The 14,356-nt window shown below is 41.0% G+C and overlaps 1 protein-coding gene across 3 annotated transcripts in view; it reads left to right on the forward strand.

The window, feature by feature from the left end:
- Nucleotides 1-14,356, forward strand: part of plrdgb (PITP-less RdgB-like protein) — a 115,311-nt gene that overhangs the window by 59,842 nt on the left and 41,113 nt on the right. For all 3 annotated transcript variants that reach the window (XR_014198630.1, XM_082140678.1, XM_082140679.1), the window contains exons 7-10: nt 8,908-9,030; nt 10,641-10,828; nt 13,232-13,374; nt 13,535-13,705. Coding sequence is in view for 2 of the 3 variants with exons in the window: in XM_082140678.1 (XP_081996804.1) it covers nt 8,908-9,030; nt 10,641-10,828; nt 13,232-13,374; nt 13,535-13,705 (625 nt within the window). In the remaining variant the exon portion in view is untranslated. The remainder of the gene's footprint in view (nt 1-8,907; nt 9,031-10,640; nt 10,829-13,231; nt 13,375-13,534; nt 13,706-14,356) is intronic.

Genomic DNA, 14,356 nt, shown 5'->3' on the forward strand with positions numbered 1-14,356 from the left:
GAGCGGGCGGCGGGGCCACACATGGGCCAGCGCGTTCCTGCTCTTGGAGAAAAATTCCGGACAGTGAGCGTTTTCTTGAGACGCAAACAGGTCTACTTCCGCTCTGCCGAATTTCTTCCACAGCAGTTGGACTGTCTGTGGGTCATTTCGAGGCAGTTTATGTGCAGGAGCTAGTGTTGTTTTTGGCGGCCTGTTTTACTTTTAGTTTTAGTCTAGTCTTTGTGTCAAGCTGTCGTTTTAGTTTTTATTCGTTTTAGTCACGTTCATACTCTTTTTAGTCTAGTCTAGTTTTAGTCGACGAAAACTGATGACATTTTAGTCTAGTTTTAGTCGACGAAAACTGATGACATTTTAGTCTAGTTTTAGTCGACGAAAACTGATGACATTTTAGTCTAGTTTTAGTCAATGAAAATTGTATTTTATTTAGTAATGCAATTCTATTTAACCCAGTCAATATAGTATTTCAAACAAGGTTATCTTATTATATTTAGGGCTGTGTCGGTGGCAGTTTGTTGGTAATGGACCAACTACCAGCGGGGGTTGTTTAAAAAAATAAAAAATAAAAAATCGTTTTATATTTCCACACAAAGACGCGTGATATAGCCTACCACAATGCGCTTTGAGAGGGATGTGGGACACGAGCAGGAAAGAGTCCATCGATCTCTTTTCTGATATCTTCATGTTTTCAACTTGATGTAAAATGGTCTGAAGAGCGAATTTTATCCTCCACAAGGGCGAGATATTTAAGCTATGTTTGAGATTGCGCTGCCAGAGAAAGTGAAACAAAAAATCACCCGCGCGTGTGAAACGCGCTTTACAACTAAACTTGACGCGCCTTACCATGTCTATAACAAGCACAAACTGTAGAATTTGACATGCAAGTACAAATGTAGGCTATCTGTCCTACAGCATTTTCTACTTTACCACAGTAAAGAATACGAATATAATAGGCCTTATTAAAGCGAACCAATGAAGAAACGTTTATAATCCCCTTAGAAAATGGGTGAGACGTGAGTGAAGATTTGGGAAAAGAAAGAGATTCCATGCAGGGATGAGTCACGTTTTTTGAATATTCGATTAGTTTATTTAATTATAGAATATCGAATAGGTTGTGCGATTATTCTTTAAAATAAACTCCATGTTTTCTGTGCTGATGCGGTGGTGACGCGTTCATGTAACCAGAGGGTGACGATTATGAATGTCAAATATATCAATGAGACATTTTAATGGAATAACTAATGGAATAATATTGTTAAATTTGCTGATAATCGGGTGACCAGATCGAAAATGAAGAGACATTTTAGCATAGTTTTTATTTTGTTAAACCACATTTAGTCTCGTTTTTATTCGTCAACGATATTGCATTATACATTTATTTTAGTCATCGTCACATGACCAGCATTTACGTTGCGTCTCGTCTCGTTTTCGTCAGGTGATAAAGGTTCGTTGACGACAATATTTCGTCATAATTTTCGTTGACGAAAGCAACACTAGCAGGAGCTTTTCCCGTTCCGACCACTGGCCGAAGAACGGTCTGCCCTCGAGCAGCGCTCCCCATCCCGAGGTGGACGCGTCCGTGGACACCACTTTCACCCTTGAGGAAGTCCCCAGGCTTACACCTGATTGGTACCAGTCGTTCGCTCTCCAAGGTTTCAGAGCTGTGACGCACTTCTGATTGACCTTGAGGTGAAGCGAACCGGATGCCCACGCTCTGCGTGGGACTCGCGCTTTCAGCCAAAACTGCAGCGGGCGCATGCGGAGCAGGCCCAGCTGGAGCACTGATGATGCTGAGGCCATGAGACCTAGCATCTTCTGAAATTTCTTGAGCGGGACAGACGCGCCGCAGCGAAACGAGTTCGCTGTGCGTTGAATGTCTACCGCGCGCTGTGGTGATAGACGCGCTATCATGGACAGCGAGTCCAATTCTGTGCCCAGGAAAGATATCTTCTGACTGGATGACAGAGAGCTCTTCGCCCAATTGACACTGAGACCCAAATCCTCGAGGTGATCGAGTAAAATGGTCGTGTGTTCTATGAGCACTGCGCGAGATTGCGCTAGAATCAGCCAATCGTCCAAATAGTTCAGTACTCGCATGCCTCTCATTCTGAGGGGTGCGAGCGCCGCATCCATGCACTTCGTAAATGTACGGGGTGCCAGGGACAAACCGAACGGCAGGACTGTGTACTGATATGCCTGGCCCTCGAAGGCGAATCTCAAATATCGCCTGTGACGTGACGCTATCTGTATTTGAAAAATACGCGTCTTTCAGATCTATTGACACAAACCAATCTCCATGGCGAATCTGCACAAGGATTTGTCTGGTCGTGAGCATCCTGAACAAGCACTTTGTTCAGTTGCCTTAGATCTAGTATGGGTCTGAGACCCCCGTCTTTTTTCGGTACCAGGAAGTATCTGCTGTATAGCCCTTCTTCGCTCTGAACTTGAGAGAGAGGCTCTATGGCCCCTTTGCTCAATAGTTTCGCCACTTCGGCTCGAAGTAAATGTGCTACTTCTGTTTTTACCGTGGTCTCGACGCGCGCCACATAGCGGCGAGGGCGTCGGCGAAACTGTAGCGAATAGCCTCTTTATATAATGTTCAGCACCCACTTCGAAAAACCCCGGGCAGCTTTGCCCATGCGTCCGCATGAATAGCTAGGGGTTGAATACGAAGCGCGCTCCGCTCGCTCAGCGATGGAGAGGCTTCGGCGTGCTGTAACACAAGCGTCGCGCTCGTGACATTTGAGGCATGGGGCGCGCTGATAACAGCGGGCAGATTGCCCGCGCTCGACTCCTCTGCGGTGGTCAACCGCGAGGGGGAGGGCTGGGCGGTTCCCGTAGGAACTGTCATGTCTATGTGTGGATGTGGGCGCGGGACAGCGGGCACATTTATCACACTGAAAGCATCGTTCGCTTGAGTGAAGCGAATGCACGTTGGTTTCGTTTTTACAGAAACCGTGAGACATGCATAACGTGGTGTTAGTGGGCACATTCACCATGTTTGAAGCGCAATCGATCTGAGTCGATTCATGTGCGCGAGCCCTGTGTGACGGGCTGTGCTTGTGTGTAGAGATGGGCACTGGGCAGTGGGCATTCTTTCTACACAAAGCACCATCGGCCGTGGCCGGGACACCAGAAAAATTCACACTTATGGGATTTATCTGGGCAGCCGTAAAAACGGCGTTTGTGTGCAGGCAAGCGTGCTGCGTCGCCGACTTGTTTACTGCAGGATACACTGGAACAGTCACATTTACTGGAACTGAACAAGCGAGAAGTTGCCATAGAAACAGAGAGCGTCAACATGCTGGCGTTTATTGCAGGCCTGCGTGCATTACAACAGGCTTGTTCACTGCAATATTGACATTTCCAGTTGCCTGAATTCCAGAGGGGAATGGGAAATGTAAAGGAAAAAGGAGGCTGGTCCGTCCGCAGCGGGACCAGAAAAACTCCCTTTTTTCCTTACGCCAGTGACGCACGGAACACCATAGAAACGGTGTTTGGGTGCAGGCGAGCGGGTTGTACAACGCGCTCGTTGGCTGCAAAATACACATCTGCAGTCGCCTTTTCAGGGAACTGACAGAGCGAGCATTGACGGCATAATTTTATCTGCCAGTAGACCCGGGGATCGAACGCGGGTCTCTCGCGTGCAAAAACCTGAGAGTCTGCCACTGGGCCACAGGGGGAGACACATTGTAACTCAGTTAGCGCGAGTATTATAAGAGAGCGTCAACGTGCTGGCGTTTGGTTGCAGGCATGCGTGTATTACAACAGGCTTGCTCACTGCAATACTGACATTTCCAGTCGCCCGAACTTCAGAGGGGAATGAGAAATGTACGAGAAAGAGGAGGTCGGTCCGTCCGCGGGGGGACCAGAAACGCTCTTTTCTCCTTTCGCCAGTGACGCACGGAAACCATAGAAACGGTGTTTGGGTGCAGGCGAGCGGGTTGTGCAACGCGCTCGTTGGCTGCAAAATGCACATCTGCAGTCGCTTTTCAGGGAACTGACAGAGCGAAGCATTGGCGGCATAATTTTAACTGCCGCTAGACCGGGATTCGAACTCCGGTCTCTCGTGAGGAAAACCAATGATTCCGCCACTGAGCCACAGGGGGGAACACAAAGGCTTTCGGATGCACGAGCATATAAGAGCGTCACATGTTTTCTTCGGCGTTTGCTTGCAGGCGCGCTTGTATTAAAACAGGCTCGCCTGCTGCAATATTGATATTTCCAGTCGCATGATCAGGGAACTGGGAAATGTATGAGAAATTGAAGGTCAGTCCATCCTCGGAGGGACTAAAAACACACCTTTCTCCTTTCGCCGGTGAGTGACGCATGAATGGGGCGCAGAGGCAGGGTAGCTTTCTTATAACGTAAAGAAAAACTAACCCCGACCGTCCGCTTCCAGCCTCCCTTGTGAGCGGCGCAGTTTGCGCGGCTTGAACAGAGGGAGAGAGAAAGCTAGCCCCGTGACCGCCCGCTCCTGACATCCTCTGTGAGCGGCGCGGTGTGCGCGGCTCAAACAGAGGGAGAACAGGTATCGTCCCCCAAGCAGGCAAGGCAAGCGGGCGAACCGGCAAGCTTTGCGGGTTGGGGGGGGGCGGAGGAGCAGTCTCGGAGAAGGATGCCAGGTGAGTCCTCAGAGTCACCATAGGCAGTAACTAGCTCGCAGTGAGGGCAGTCGCCGTCAGCGAGCGCGAGAGCTGCGTGATCAGGAAAAGGGGCGTCTTGAAAAAGACGCCCAGCTCTTTTAGTGCAATGGGAGTGTGTGTCGCGGCGGCGAGCACACACACATACATAAACACAGTAGCAGAGAAAGGATATAACGCCGGATAGCGCAGCAGGAAGGCAAGGAAGGCGGCGCGGCCAGCGACTTCAGTGACTCGTCCCGCTGAAGGTGCTCTCTTTCAGACGGCGCGGCTTCTTATCCAGCTCCAGCGATGTGTGTGCTTCGCTTGAAGGATGAAAAATCAGATAATAGCTGCCTGCGAGCGGTATTTATAGGCCTAGACCACGCCCATTTCGGCGGGACGTGACGCAGCGGGCGCGAAGTGCCCTGATTGGGTCTGGCGTCACGCCAGGCCTCGCTCGATAGGCTGCTGCAGTTGCCGCAGAGCAGCCAATAGGCGCGCGAGCTGCCTCGCCTATGTCTGCATGCTGCCGCAACGCGTTTTGCATTATTACAAAATTAAGGATAATTTTTGGCTTCAATATCTCGCGGAAAAAGGATTTTCCCCTATAGCGTAAGATATCTTACGCAGTACGAGAGACCTCTCGTAAGAGAACCCGCATAATATCAAAATACTACTGTTATTGTGTCATGAAATGTAATTTTAAGAGTGTTTCAGGTGAGAAATGTAGTTGTTTAAAGCTTAAATCTGTGGTTTGTTTATAAAGATAGTGCCTATTTGAAAATTGTATCTAACTTTTTTGGAGTTGTGAGATCCAGGCAATCACTGGGCGTTCAACGCTCATTAACCCCGACTGGAATAGCTTTTCCTCTGCTTGTCTTTCTGATGTTTGCCGCTGACTCTGATGTCTCTAGTCTAGTGGTTAAACATGATATAATTCGTCTTGTGTATATCTAATGGTCGATTTTTGGTCTCATTAATCTATAGTTTTTTCCATGGCAAATAATTTTGTCTGAGGGCAAAGTGAAGTTTCATAACTTTATATATTTAGGCTATTTAACTTTAACTTTAACTTTGTTGCCTATTAGAGAGCTGACTTATGTTTGACTGAACTGTTTGCTTTATTTCTCATTGTATAGCTTCTTATACCTTTTATACTTATACTTTAATACCTTATATTATTAATCATTAAAACTGACATTTAACAAACAGAGACAGGGTTGTGTTATTTTATTTTATATATTTTAAAATATATAGAATATTTTATTATACATTCTCTTCACTGTATGTACATTTATTATAAATGACACAACCCTGTCTCTGTTTGTTAAATGTCAGTAAATGATCAATAATGTTTCATATTTTTAAAAATTAAAACAAAAAGAAGCAGGGTTGTATTTTGTGCAGTGAAGATAATTAATGTAGGGGAGAGCGGGGCACAACCTAACGCTTTTTGACTTTCTCAGTTTGTGTAAATCTACTTATGGTTCAGAGTATTTATTTTTTCCCACATTAATTTCCCACATGTCTAGTACAATTATCTGGTTTTGTTTTATTAATACAGTATATACTTTTTTCTTGACATACCCCGAAAGAATGGAAGTGAAATGTGACAACATGCCCCATAGGTGGGGTACATTGTAACATGTGTGGGGCACATTGAAACATAACATATGACAGCTTAAAATGTTATCTGATCTAATAAAAAATATATACAAAACAAACTAAAATATTTTCTAAATAAAATACAATTAAAAAACTTTTTCATATAAAATAATGGCAATTTTTAATAATTAAATATAAACAAATTTTTGAGTTTTGACTACGAACACATGAAAACACAGCTATACAACATAGTTCAAAACAAATAAATAATTAGTCATTTCTGAACATTGACTCTCAGTCTTTATTCACCTTTTTCTCACGTTTTCCCAATAAAATTAATCAAAGTATAGAATATAATAGCATATTTCTAATAGGGGCACATTGTAACGCAGTGTTACAACATGCCCCCGCCTGCACAACTGGGATTTAAACCCTGCTAGTGTCTTCTGCTAGTTAGCGAAGCATTAAAGAACTATCTCAACTGTTAAATAACATCTTGGAGATTAAAATAATATCAGATTTGTCTTATTTTAAATAAACACAAAAAATAGAGATGAAAAATTAACTTAAGTAAGAAATTTACTTTTGCTATGGTTTAATAAATGTCTATGGATATCGTCCAAAAAAATAAATAATTTTGGCGGAATTTTTTTTTCTATATAGTGTTGATATGGCAACTAGTAAATACACAAAGTTTCGTCATCCATGCATGTGCGGAAGTATTTAAAACAAGCGTGTTATAACTAGCCCCGCGTTAGGTTGTGCCCCGCGCTCCCCTACGTGTTGCCTGAACCACATTTGTGTGGCCATTAATATGTGTAAGATTTTTTTTTAGAGTGGCAGAGTGGTGTTTAATAACATATTTAGTTTTATTGTTGCCAAAAAAGAGGCAGAGTTTTATTATATACCATATTTTGTTTTATTGTTGCCTAAAATATGCATAAAGAGATAACCGGAGTAGCCAGAGCGTGCTGAGTGACGCGATCAAGAACGCCACTGTTCCATTTGCAGAATAACCGGACTTGCGTCCTCTCGTCCTCGGGAGTTCGTTCTCCTGAGTAGAACTTGGCAAGGCCGAACTACCAAGGACGCAAGTCCGAAGTTTGCGTACTTGGTATTGAGAAACGGCCCTAGTGTGAGCCAGTTTGTTCCCTTAGTTTCTGATTACGTTCACCTGTTGTTCATTTAGTTCCCTCGTTTACCTCTGTATATTTAAGTCCTCATTTTTATTTGTTCAATTGTCCATTGCTTTTTGCTGAGTTGTTCTGTTTTCTTGTTTCTTGAGTTCTATGTTAAATAAATCTTTACTGCTGCTTATAGTACCTGCTTTCAACTTTATTTGCAACCCATTGGTGACAACATGGAGCTAGAGTCAAATTGAAACAAAATTATTACAAATTAAGTGAACTTTGCATAAGCACATGTAAAAGACCTACACGCAGAATACCTTCACCCACGCCGTTGGATTCTGTTGCTGGGCCAACAGTAACTTAAAGTTAATCTTTCAGAAATCTCAAAATTAATATCCATTTTCTTACTGTACATTATAATGTTGTGATGCCTAAATTATCTTGTAGCATTTAAAATGAATTATTTTAGTGTTTTACTTATCCATTTATTTTGTGATTCATCTTCTTTCATTGATTTTAATGGCAGCTACAGTATTTATAGTTTATCGTCCATAACATGAAAATAATTATTGGTTTATCAATAGACATATACATATTTACCAGTTTTATCTTTAGATTGACTTCACCAGCCTGATGATGTGTAGCAGAAGCTGATACTTTACTAACAACCAAGAATTCAGCTACTCTAAACTGTACATAAAAATAGCATTTCAACATGTTAATAAAGTATCTATAAGGTTTTCTTGTTTTAAGTAGGAAATGTAGTGAAAATCACAAACATTGTTTACACATTTTGAGTTGAAATGTCAATGAGCGGAATTAAATTGATAGTTCATCCACAATGAAAATTCTGTCATCATTTACTCACCCTCATGTCATTCCAAAGATATTTTTAATGATATCTGAGAAATTTCTGTCCTTTTATTGAAAGTCTACCCAAAACAGTTTAAAGACAGTTAAAATAATTATAAAGAGATCGTAAAATAAATCCATATGAATCGAGCATCTTCATCCAAGTCCTCTAAAGAGACATGATCATTTTATATGATTAACATTTACTTTAGGCATTTTTTCACATATAAGCATTGATCAGTAAACATAAACAGAAGCACAATTGTACTTGCTTGACACATGAGAACAAAACTCATTGGTTCTTGCGAAGCTCAAATGTCCTGCGTAACACGTGAGAATGAACCTCATTGGTCAAGCAAGCATACATGAGCTCTCATGACCAAATTTGAGTGCTGTAAACATTGATTGCTGATCAATGCTAATATGTGAATAAAATCCTAAATTAAATATGTTCATCATTTAAAGTGATTGTGTCTCTTCAGTAGATTTGGATTAAGCTGGCTCGATTCATACGGATTAACTTTATGATCTGTGGATAGATCTTCAATGAAGGGACAGAAATCTCTCAGATTTCGAAACGAAAGTCTTGTGGATTTGGGACAACATGAGGGTTGGTCGTTTGGTTGTTACCAAAACCTTTAAGTGCTCTGTATGTAATATATACTGTAACTCAAATAATCTTCAAATGCTTGTTTCAGGTATGCCTGGTGGCAGACTGTGCTGGCGGTGTCCTTTGTTTTGACGCGTTGTGTTTCAGTGGTGACAAGCAACACAGAAGCCCTGAGGGTGGCAGCACCAACAACAGTACAGAGAGTCTAAAGGTACAGAAGAACATGCACACAAAACCACCCTGAACTCCTGCCTTTCATTTCTGTTTGAAGCTGACTGTCATTCTCTCCTTATCAGACATAAATCCATGTCTGCTCAAGAGAATCCTTCACATTTCTGCCCTTCAAAGCTAAATGTCATAGGACATTTTCCCATTCCCATTTGTCTCCTCCTCAGCTCTCTCTCTGTCTTTAAGGATTAGTTCACCCAGAAATAAAAATGTGCCATCCTTCATGTTATTGCGATCCCCCCAATGTGTCTACTGTTTGCAACCATTATACTGTAGATTCCCAGTCACCCTGTCTCTCTGAGCTTCTTGGTGCTGACAGTTTAATAAAAGCGCGGTCAACTGTGCAGTGCCAGTGTGTGATAAAAAGACATCACATGGCACATCAGATGATGAACAGATGCCTCGGAAACAGTGGAACGGAGGCAAAAAAATAGTACAGGGTTCAGAGTCACTGTGTTACACATGGCTATTGAGTGTTGCTGGATTGAAGAATTAATATCCCACAGCCCCAACACATTGCAGTTACTTTTACAGTAGGTTTGGATCCAAGTATTTCTTATAAATAGATTTTTTCCCCCCATAGGAATAAAAAAAATAAAAATAATCCTTCATTAAATAATTATAAGCCATGAACCAAACCAACCAGCTCTGAGATGAATCACAATTTAGAGAGTAAAAAAGAATAATCATTCAAGAATATAATCTTGGATAACAAGAAGAGCCAACCAATCCAAAAGAGTAACTCCCAAAGATGATCAGGAGAACTCAAATACTGGGATACAAATACACAGAACAAACGAGACACTAAACAAGACACAGGTAAACATAATCTGGAACCAAAGAAACCAAGAGAACAGAAAATAAAAATAAGAGTCTGTGAAGCACAAATGAGCAGTAAACTTGTGACAACAGGACTGTGTACTTATTTTAATTTTATTTTTTACTATTACTTATTTTTAAATAAAAGGATGATGGTTAAATATGAAACTGTTTACTTAGTCATTAAAGTAAAATATAATATTTGTAAGTTTAATGCAAAATTTTCAGATGTCTAGAAATATTGACAGTGTAGGGAATCCATCTGGGCTGAGTTCAAAATGAGTGGTCAAAGTAACAACTCCTCTAATTGGTCGATCTCTCTTTAGGATTGTGGGTAATGTTTTTTCATAGGGAATTTGGCTATTAAACTTGCTTTTAAATTTTTCATTACTTTTCACACATCATTTGAGGCGTCTACAGAAGCATATCAGAGCTCGGAGCTCGTGGTAGGTCTATCTTGAAAGGTTTATAGGATTTTGTTAAAAATCTATTTCAATTTGGAGAAAATGAATGGGGTTTACTTCTGCTGCACTGTATTTAATATACGATTTATCATAACTTTGTGTTTGGCAGTCTTGTTTGACTATATAGTAATTCTAGAGGTCTTCATTTGTAAATATGAAAACAGATTCCATGCTGTGAACTTCAATTTTAAGGAAAAAAAGTAATAAGGAAGCAAGATGACAACCACAACTGCTGAAAATTGATAATGAGGAACATACACTTCTGGCTACTGTACAACTGACTTCGGTTTTGGTTGTCTTTATGTTCCAGGAGAAGCCATGTGCGGTGAACTGCCTGAGCCCCACTCTCCGAGGCAGCAAGCGCCTGAGTAAGAGCAACATTGATGTGTCAACCCCGTGTGATCCGCTATCTGGAGTCCGCCATCCACTCATCCGAAAGCAAAGTGACTCGTGTGATGCAGACGTGGCCAGTGGTCAGTGTGATGTCTTTATCAGCAGGTGAGATTTGGGTTTGTTCATTGCTTCACTGACATGTGTTGACATTTTAGTTACTGCTTATTCCCTCAGGAAGAAAAGCTTCCCAATATGTCTGATTAAACATGGATGGACTTTAAATCATTTAATTAATTTAGTAGGAGCGAATGTGTTCATGTCCTGGAGTGCATGGCAGGAGCATTTCTCAATATTAAAAACCGAAAATTATATTACAGAAAAATTATATATATATATATATATATATTTTTTTTTTTCATATATATATTTTTTTTCATGTCTCTGATTAAAATGCTTGAAGCAAAACATGTTTTCTTGGGAATATTCTTGTAACTGGTAATGCATTTATAGTTTTCCTTCGTCTTCATTATCACTTTCCACCCTGGATGTCTTTTGTAATGTCCTTTAACTAACAAATGCCATTGTTTTAATGATTTTAATAAAATAAATTCTTAATTTTAAGATTTAAATTTTACATTTTAAAAGACTGCTCAAAAATGATAAATTATGTGATTTTTTACATTTATTTAATTTATTTTTTGTGGATTTAGTTAGTTTGTCTCACTTTAAAACATTCCATCCTGTTTCATAAAATCACAGAAATCATTCCAAAAGACTGGTGTCAAAAGTCTCATTTACATGTTTATAAAAACACTTCATTAAATTATACAAGCATATTCATGTTGGTGTAGCAATAAACAGAAATACACATGATGAAATTAATAAACAGTCTGTGATATTTGTTTTATGCAGTTCATAACATTTTCTATTGCATGCTATAAATACACTTAGGTAGTGTATGAAAGCATGCTTGGGATGTTATGAATGCTAATGAGTCATTCAGTTGCATTGTTCAGTTTACAGATAAAGTGATGTCTGAAATAAAAAACTGTAACAGTTGGGAGCCAAAAAACAAAAAAGTCGTTGAACTGATTTAATTGCTAATTGATGTGTTTGCCCTGTTTTGATTTGGTTTTCAGTGTGTGTACAGTAGGTTCTGTTTTCCCTGTGCCTGTCATCTTACCGTTTCCCAGTGTGTCTGATAAATGATTAAGTTCACCTGTTCTGTTTTATTATCTCATTCGTTCTCCTTTTTATTTTATTATATCATTGTTCGTTGTTGTCGATGTTTGAATGTGATTGTGTTCTCCCCAAATTCCCTGTTGGATTTATTATTAAAGACTGTTCTTTTCCTTAATCTCCTGGGTCATGCGATTTTTGCAACCATATCGTGACAATAAGATTTTTAGGTGTCTATAAAGGAAGCCTCCATGTTAAAGAAATCGTTAGTTCAGGCAGGCCACGTAGGCACAGTGATTCTCACATCTATGGTACGTGTATATACGTGACACTATTACTCCTTTCCAGCTTAGCCATAGCTTGTTGTTTCTCTTTTCGCTCTCTGTTCCAGATCTGCATCAAGACATGCCTTTCAAGCTGTCCTCGAACATCTCCTTATTAATCATCTCCATACAAAATTCTATTGATTGCTAAATATTATCATACGTAAATTAAAGGTTGTATCAGCGATTTCAGGCCCAAAAAAGGCCCAAACATAAATGATCACATTCATCTAATCTTTCCTAACGATCCGCTAGCTGCCCGCCCCATAAGCACGCCGTCAAAAAAACGCGTCTCTTTAGGCAGCCTAGGCTCTGAGATCTGCACACAAAAACAATTGGTTTCACCAACCACTCAAAACCAAAATAAATAGTGTTCCAACCAATCACCGACAGGGGGTGGGTGTTGTGAGGTTTTGCGCTCGTGCACGGCTGCACACGAAGTCAGAGCTGAAGAAGAAGCCAGCGTCTATCAACGAACAAGAGAAATTGAACATGGCTGAGTCAATCCCCAAGAGGAGGAGGAGGATTAGGGCGAGGGAATACCATCGTGTTTATTCCAAGACACGAATAGTTGTCGGGAAGGCTTTTGAAAGGAGAGAACTTAAAGAACTGAACATTTTTAAATCGGACGCCGAGGTTGCACTGTTTCTTCTGGACAGGTGAATATTCTTCTCAGATCTCAGAGCCTAGGCTGCCTACAGAGACGCGTTTTTTTGACGGCCTACTTATGGGGCGGGCAGCTAGCGGATCGTTAGGAAAGATTAGATGAATGTGATAATTTATGTTTAGGCCTTTTTTGGGCCTGAAATCGCTGATACAACCTTTGATAACAATAAATCATGTTCCATTGCCAGAGTGGTCCTGACTGAAATGATCCTGAAATGGACGATTTGCAATGGAATGTATCAAGGATAAAGATCTTGCTTGGTTCTAAAGTCTTAACAGACCTGTCATGGGGGCACATGATGACATCAGCATAAAACGAAAGCATTAATTCTGATTAATCATTAACAAAGTTTTAATAATAAATGAAGATAACTCGCTTTCCATCCCTGCTGTCTCACAGTCTGTCTCAGGACGATCAGTGTGGCTCCAGGCAGGCTCTCAATCCAGGCTGCTTTGAGTTTGAAGTGTCAGATTGCTTTCTGCTGGGATGCCCACTGGGGCTGGTTCTAGCAATGAGGAGGACAGTGTTACCTGCCATTGATGGTATAAATCAGCTTCCCTTTCACACACTCAAATTGTTTATTTTTAAAGAAATATTCTGTTTTACCAAAATAATAAATGTGATTTATAGTGATTTTTATTTATTTATTTCATGCTCAAAGTAATTACCTGATGAATGGTTACTCTCTTTCATCTCTATTAGTGGCTCAGCTCCGGCCAGCTTGTTCTCAGATTTTTAATCTGTTCTACCCATCGGACCCCTCTGCCTCACGTCTGGAACCTTTGCTGCACCCAGTTCTCACCCACCTTCCCCCCTTTCCTGTTTCCCGTTACCAGCGGTACCCTCTGGGTGACGGGCGCTCCACTCTCATTGGTAAGAGCTTTCTCTCAGGCTCCCATCAGCTCGCATCACTCAAGTAAATAGGGCTTTAAAGATCTGTTTGTTTTAAATGTAAATAAAGAGAGCAAAGTACAAAGATTTATTATAACTTAATCTAAGTTGTAATATTTGGCAGATTTTAGGTTTTGGCAATTTGATATTTTAAGACTTTAACTTATAATAATTGAATAAATTAATTCAACCATATTCATTAAAAAAAGACATGTCAAAAAAGACATGTCACTGGTTTTCCACTGGAACATCTGGATAACATCTGGGTTACTGATGTAACCCTCGTTCCCTGTAGGAGGGAACAGAGATGTTACATCCATACTGACGTATTGGGGTCTTGGGAGCCCCAATCACCTTTGAGTAGGAAAAAACGGGCCAATGAATATTGGGGAGTGTGATTTGCATGCTGAGCCACTCCGACCCGGACATACGGGTGTATAATGCCGGCTTGCACTCACTTATTCAGGTTTTGCTGAAGAGCAGAGACAGGGATGCCGGCCATTTAGCGGTGGTTCAGGGTTGTGGCGGGAGGGATGTAACGTCTCCGTTGCCTACTTTAGGGAACGAGGGTTACATCAATAACCAAGATGTTTCCATTCAGTCAGTCATGTTCGATGTTACGTTGATATTGGG

The sequence above is a fragment of the Leuciscus leuciscus genome (assembly GCF_965113295.1).
Source record: "Leuciscus leuciscus genome assembly, chromosome: 16".
Taxonomy (NCBI): Eukaryota; Metazoa; Chordata; class Actinopteri; order Cypriniformes; family Leuciscidae; genus Leuciscus; species Leuciscus leuciscus.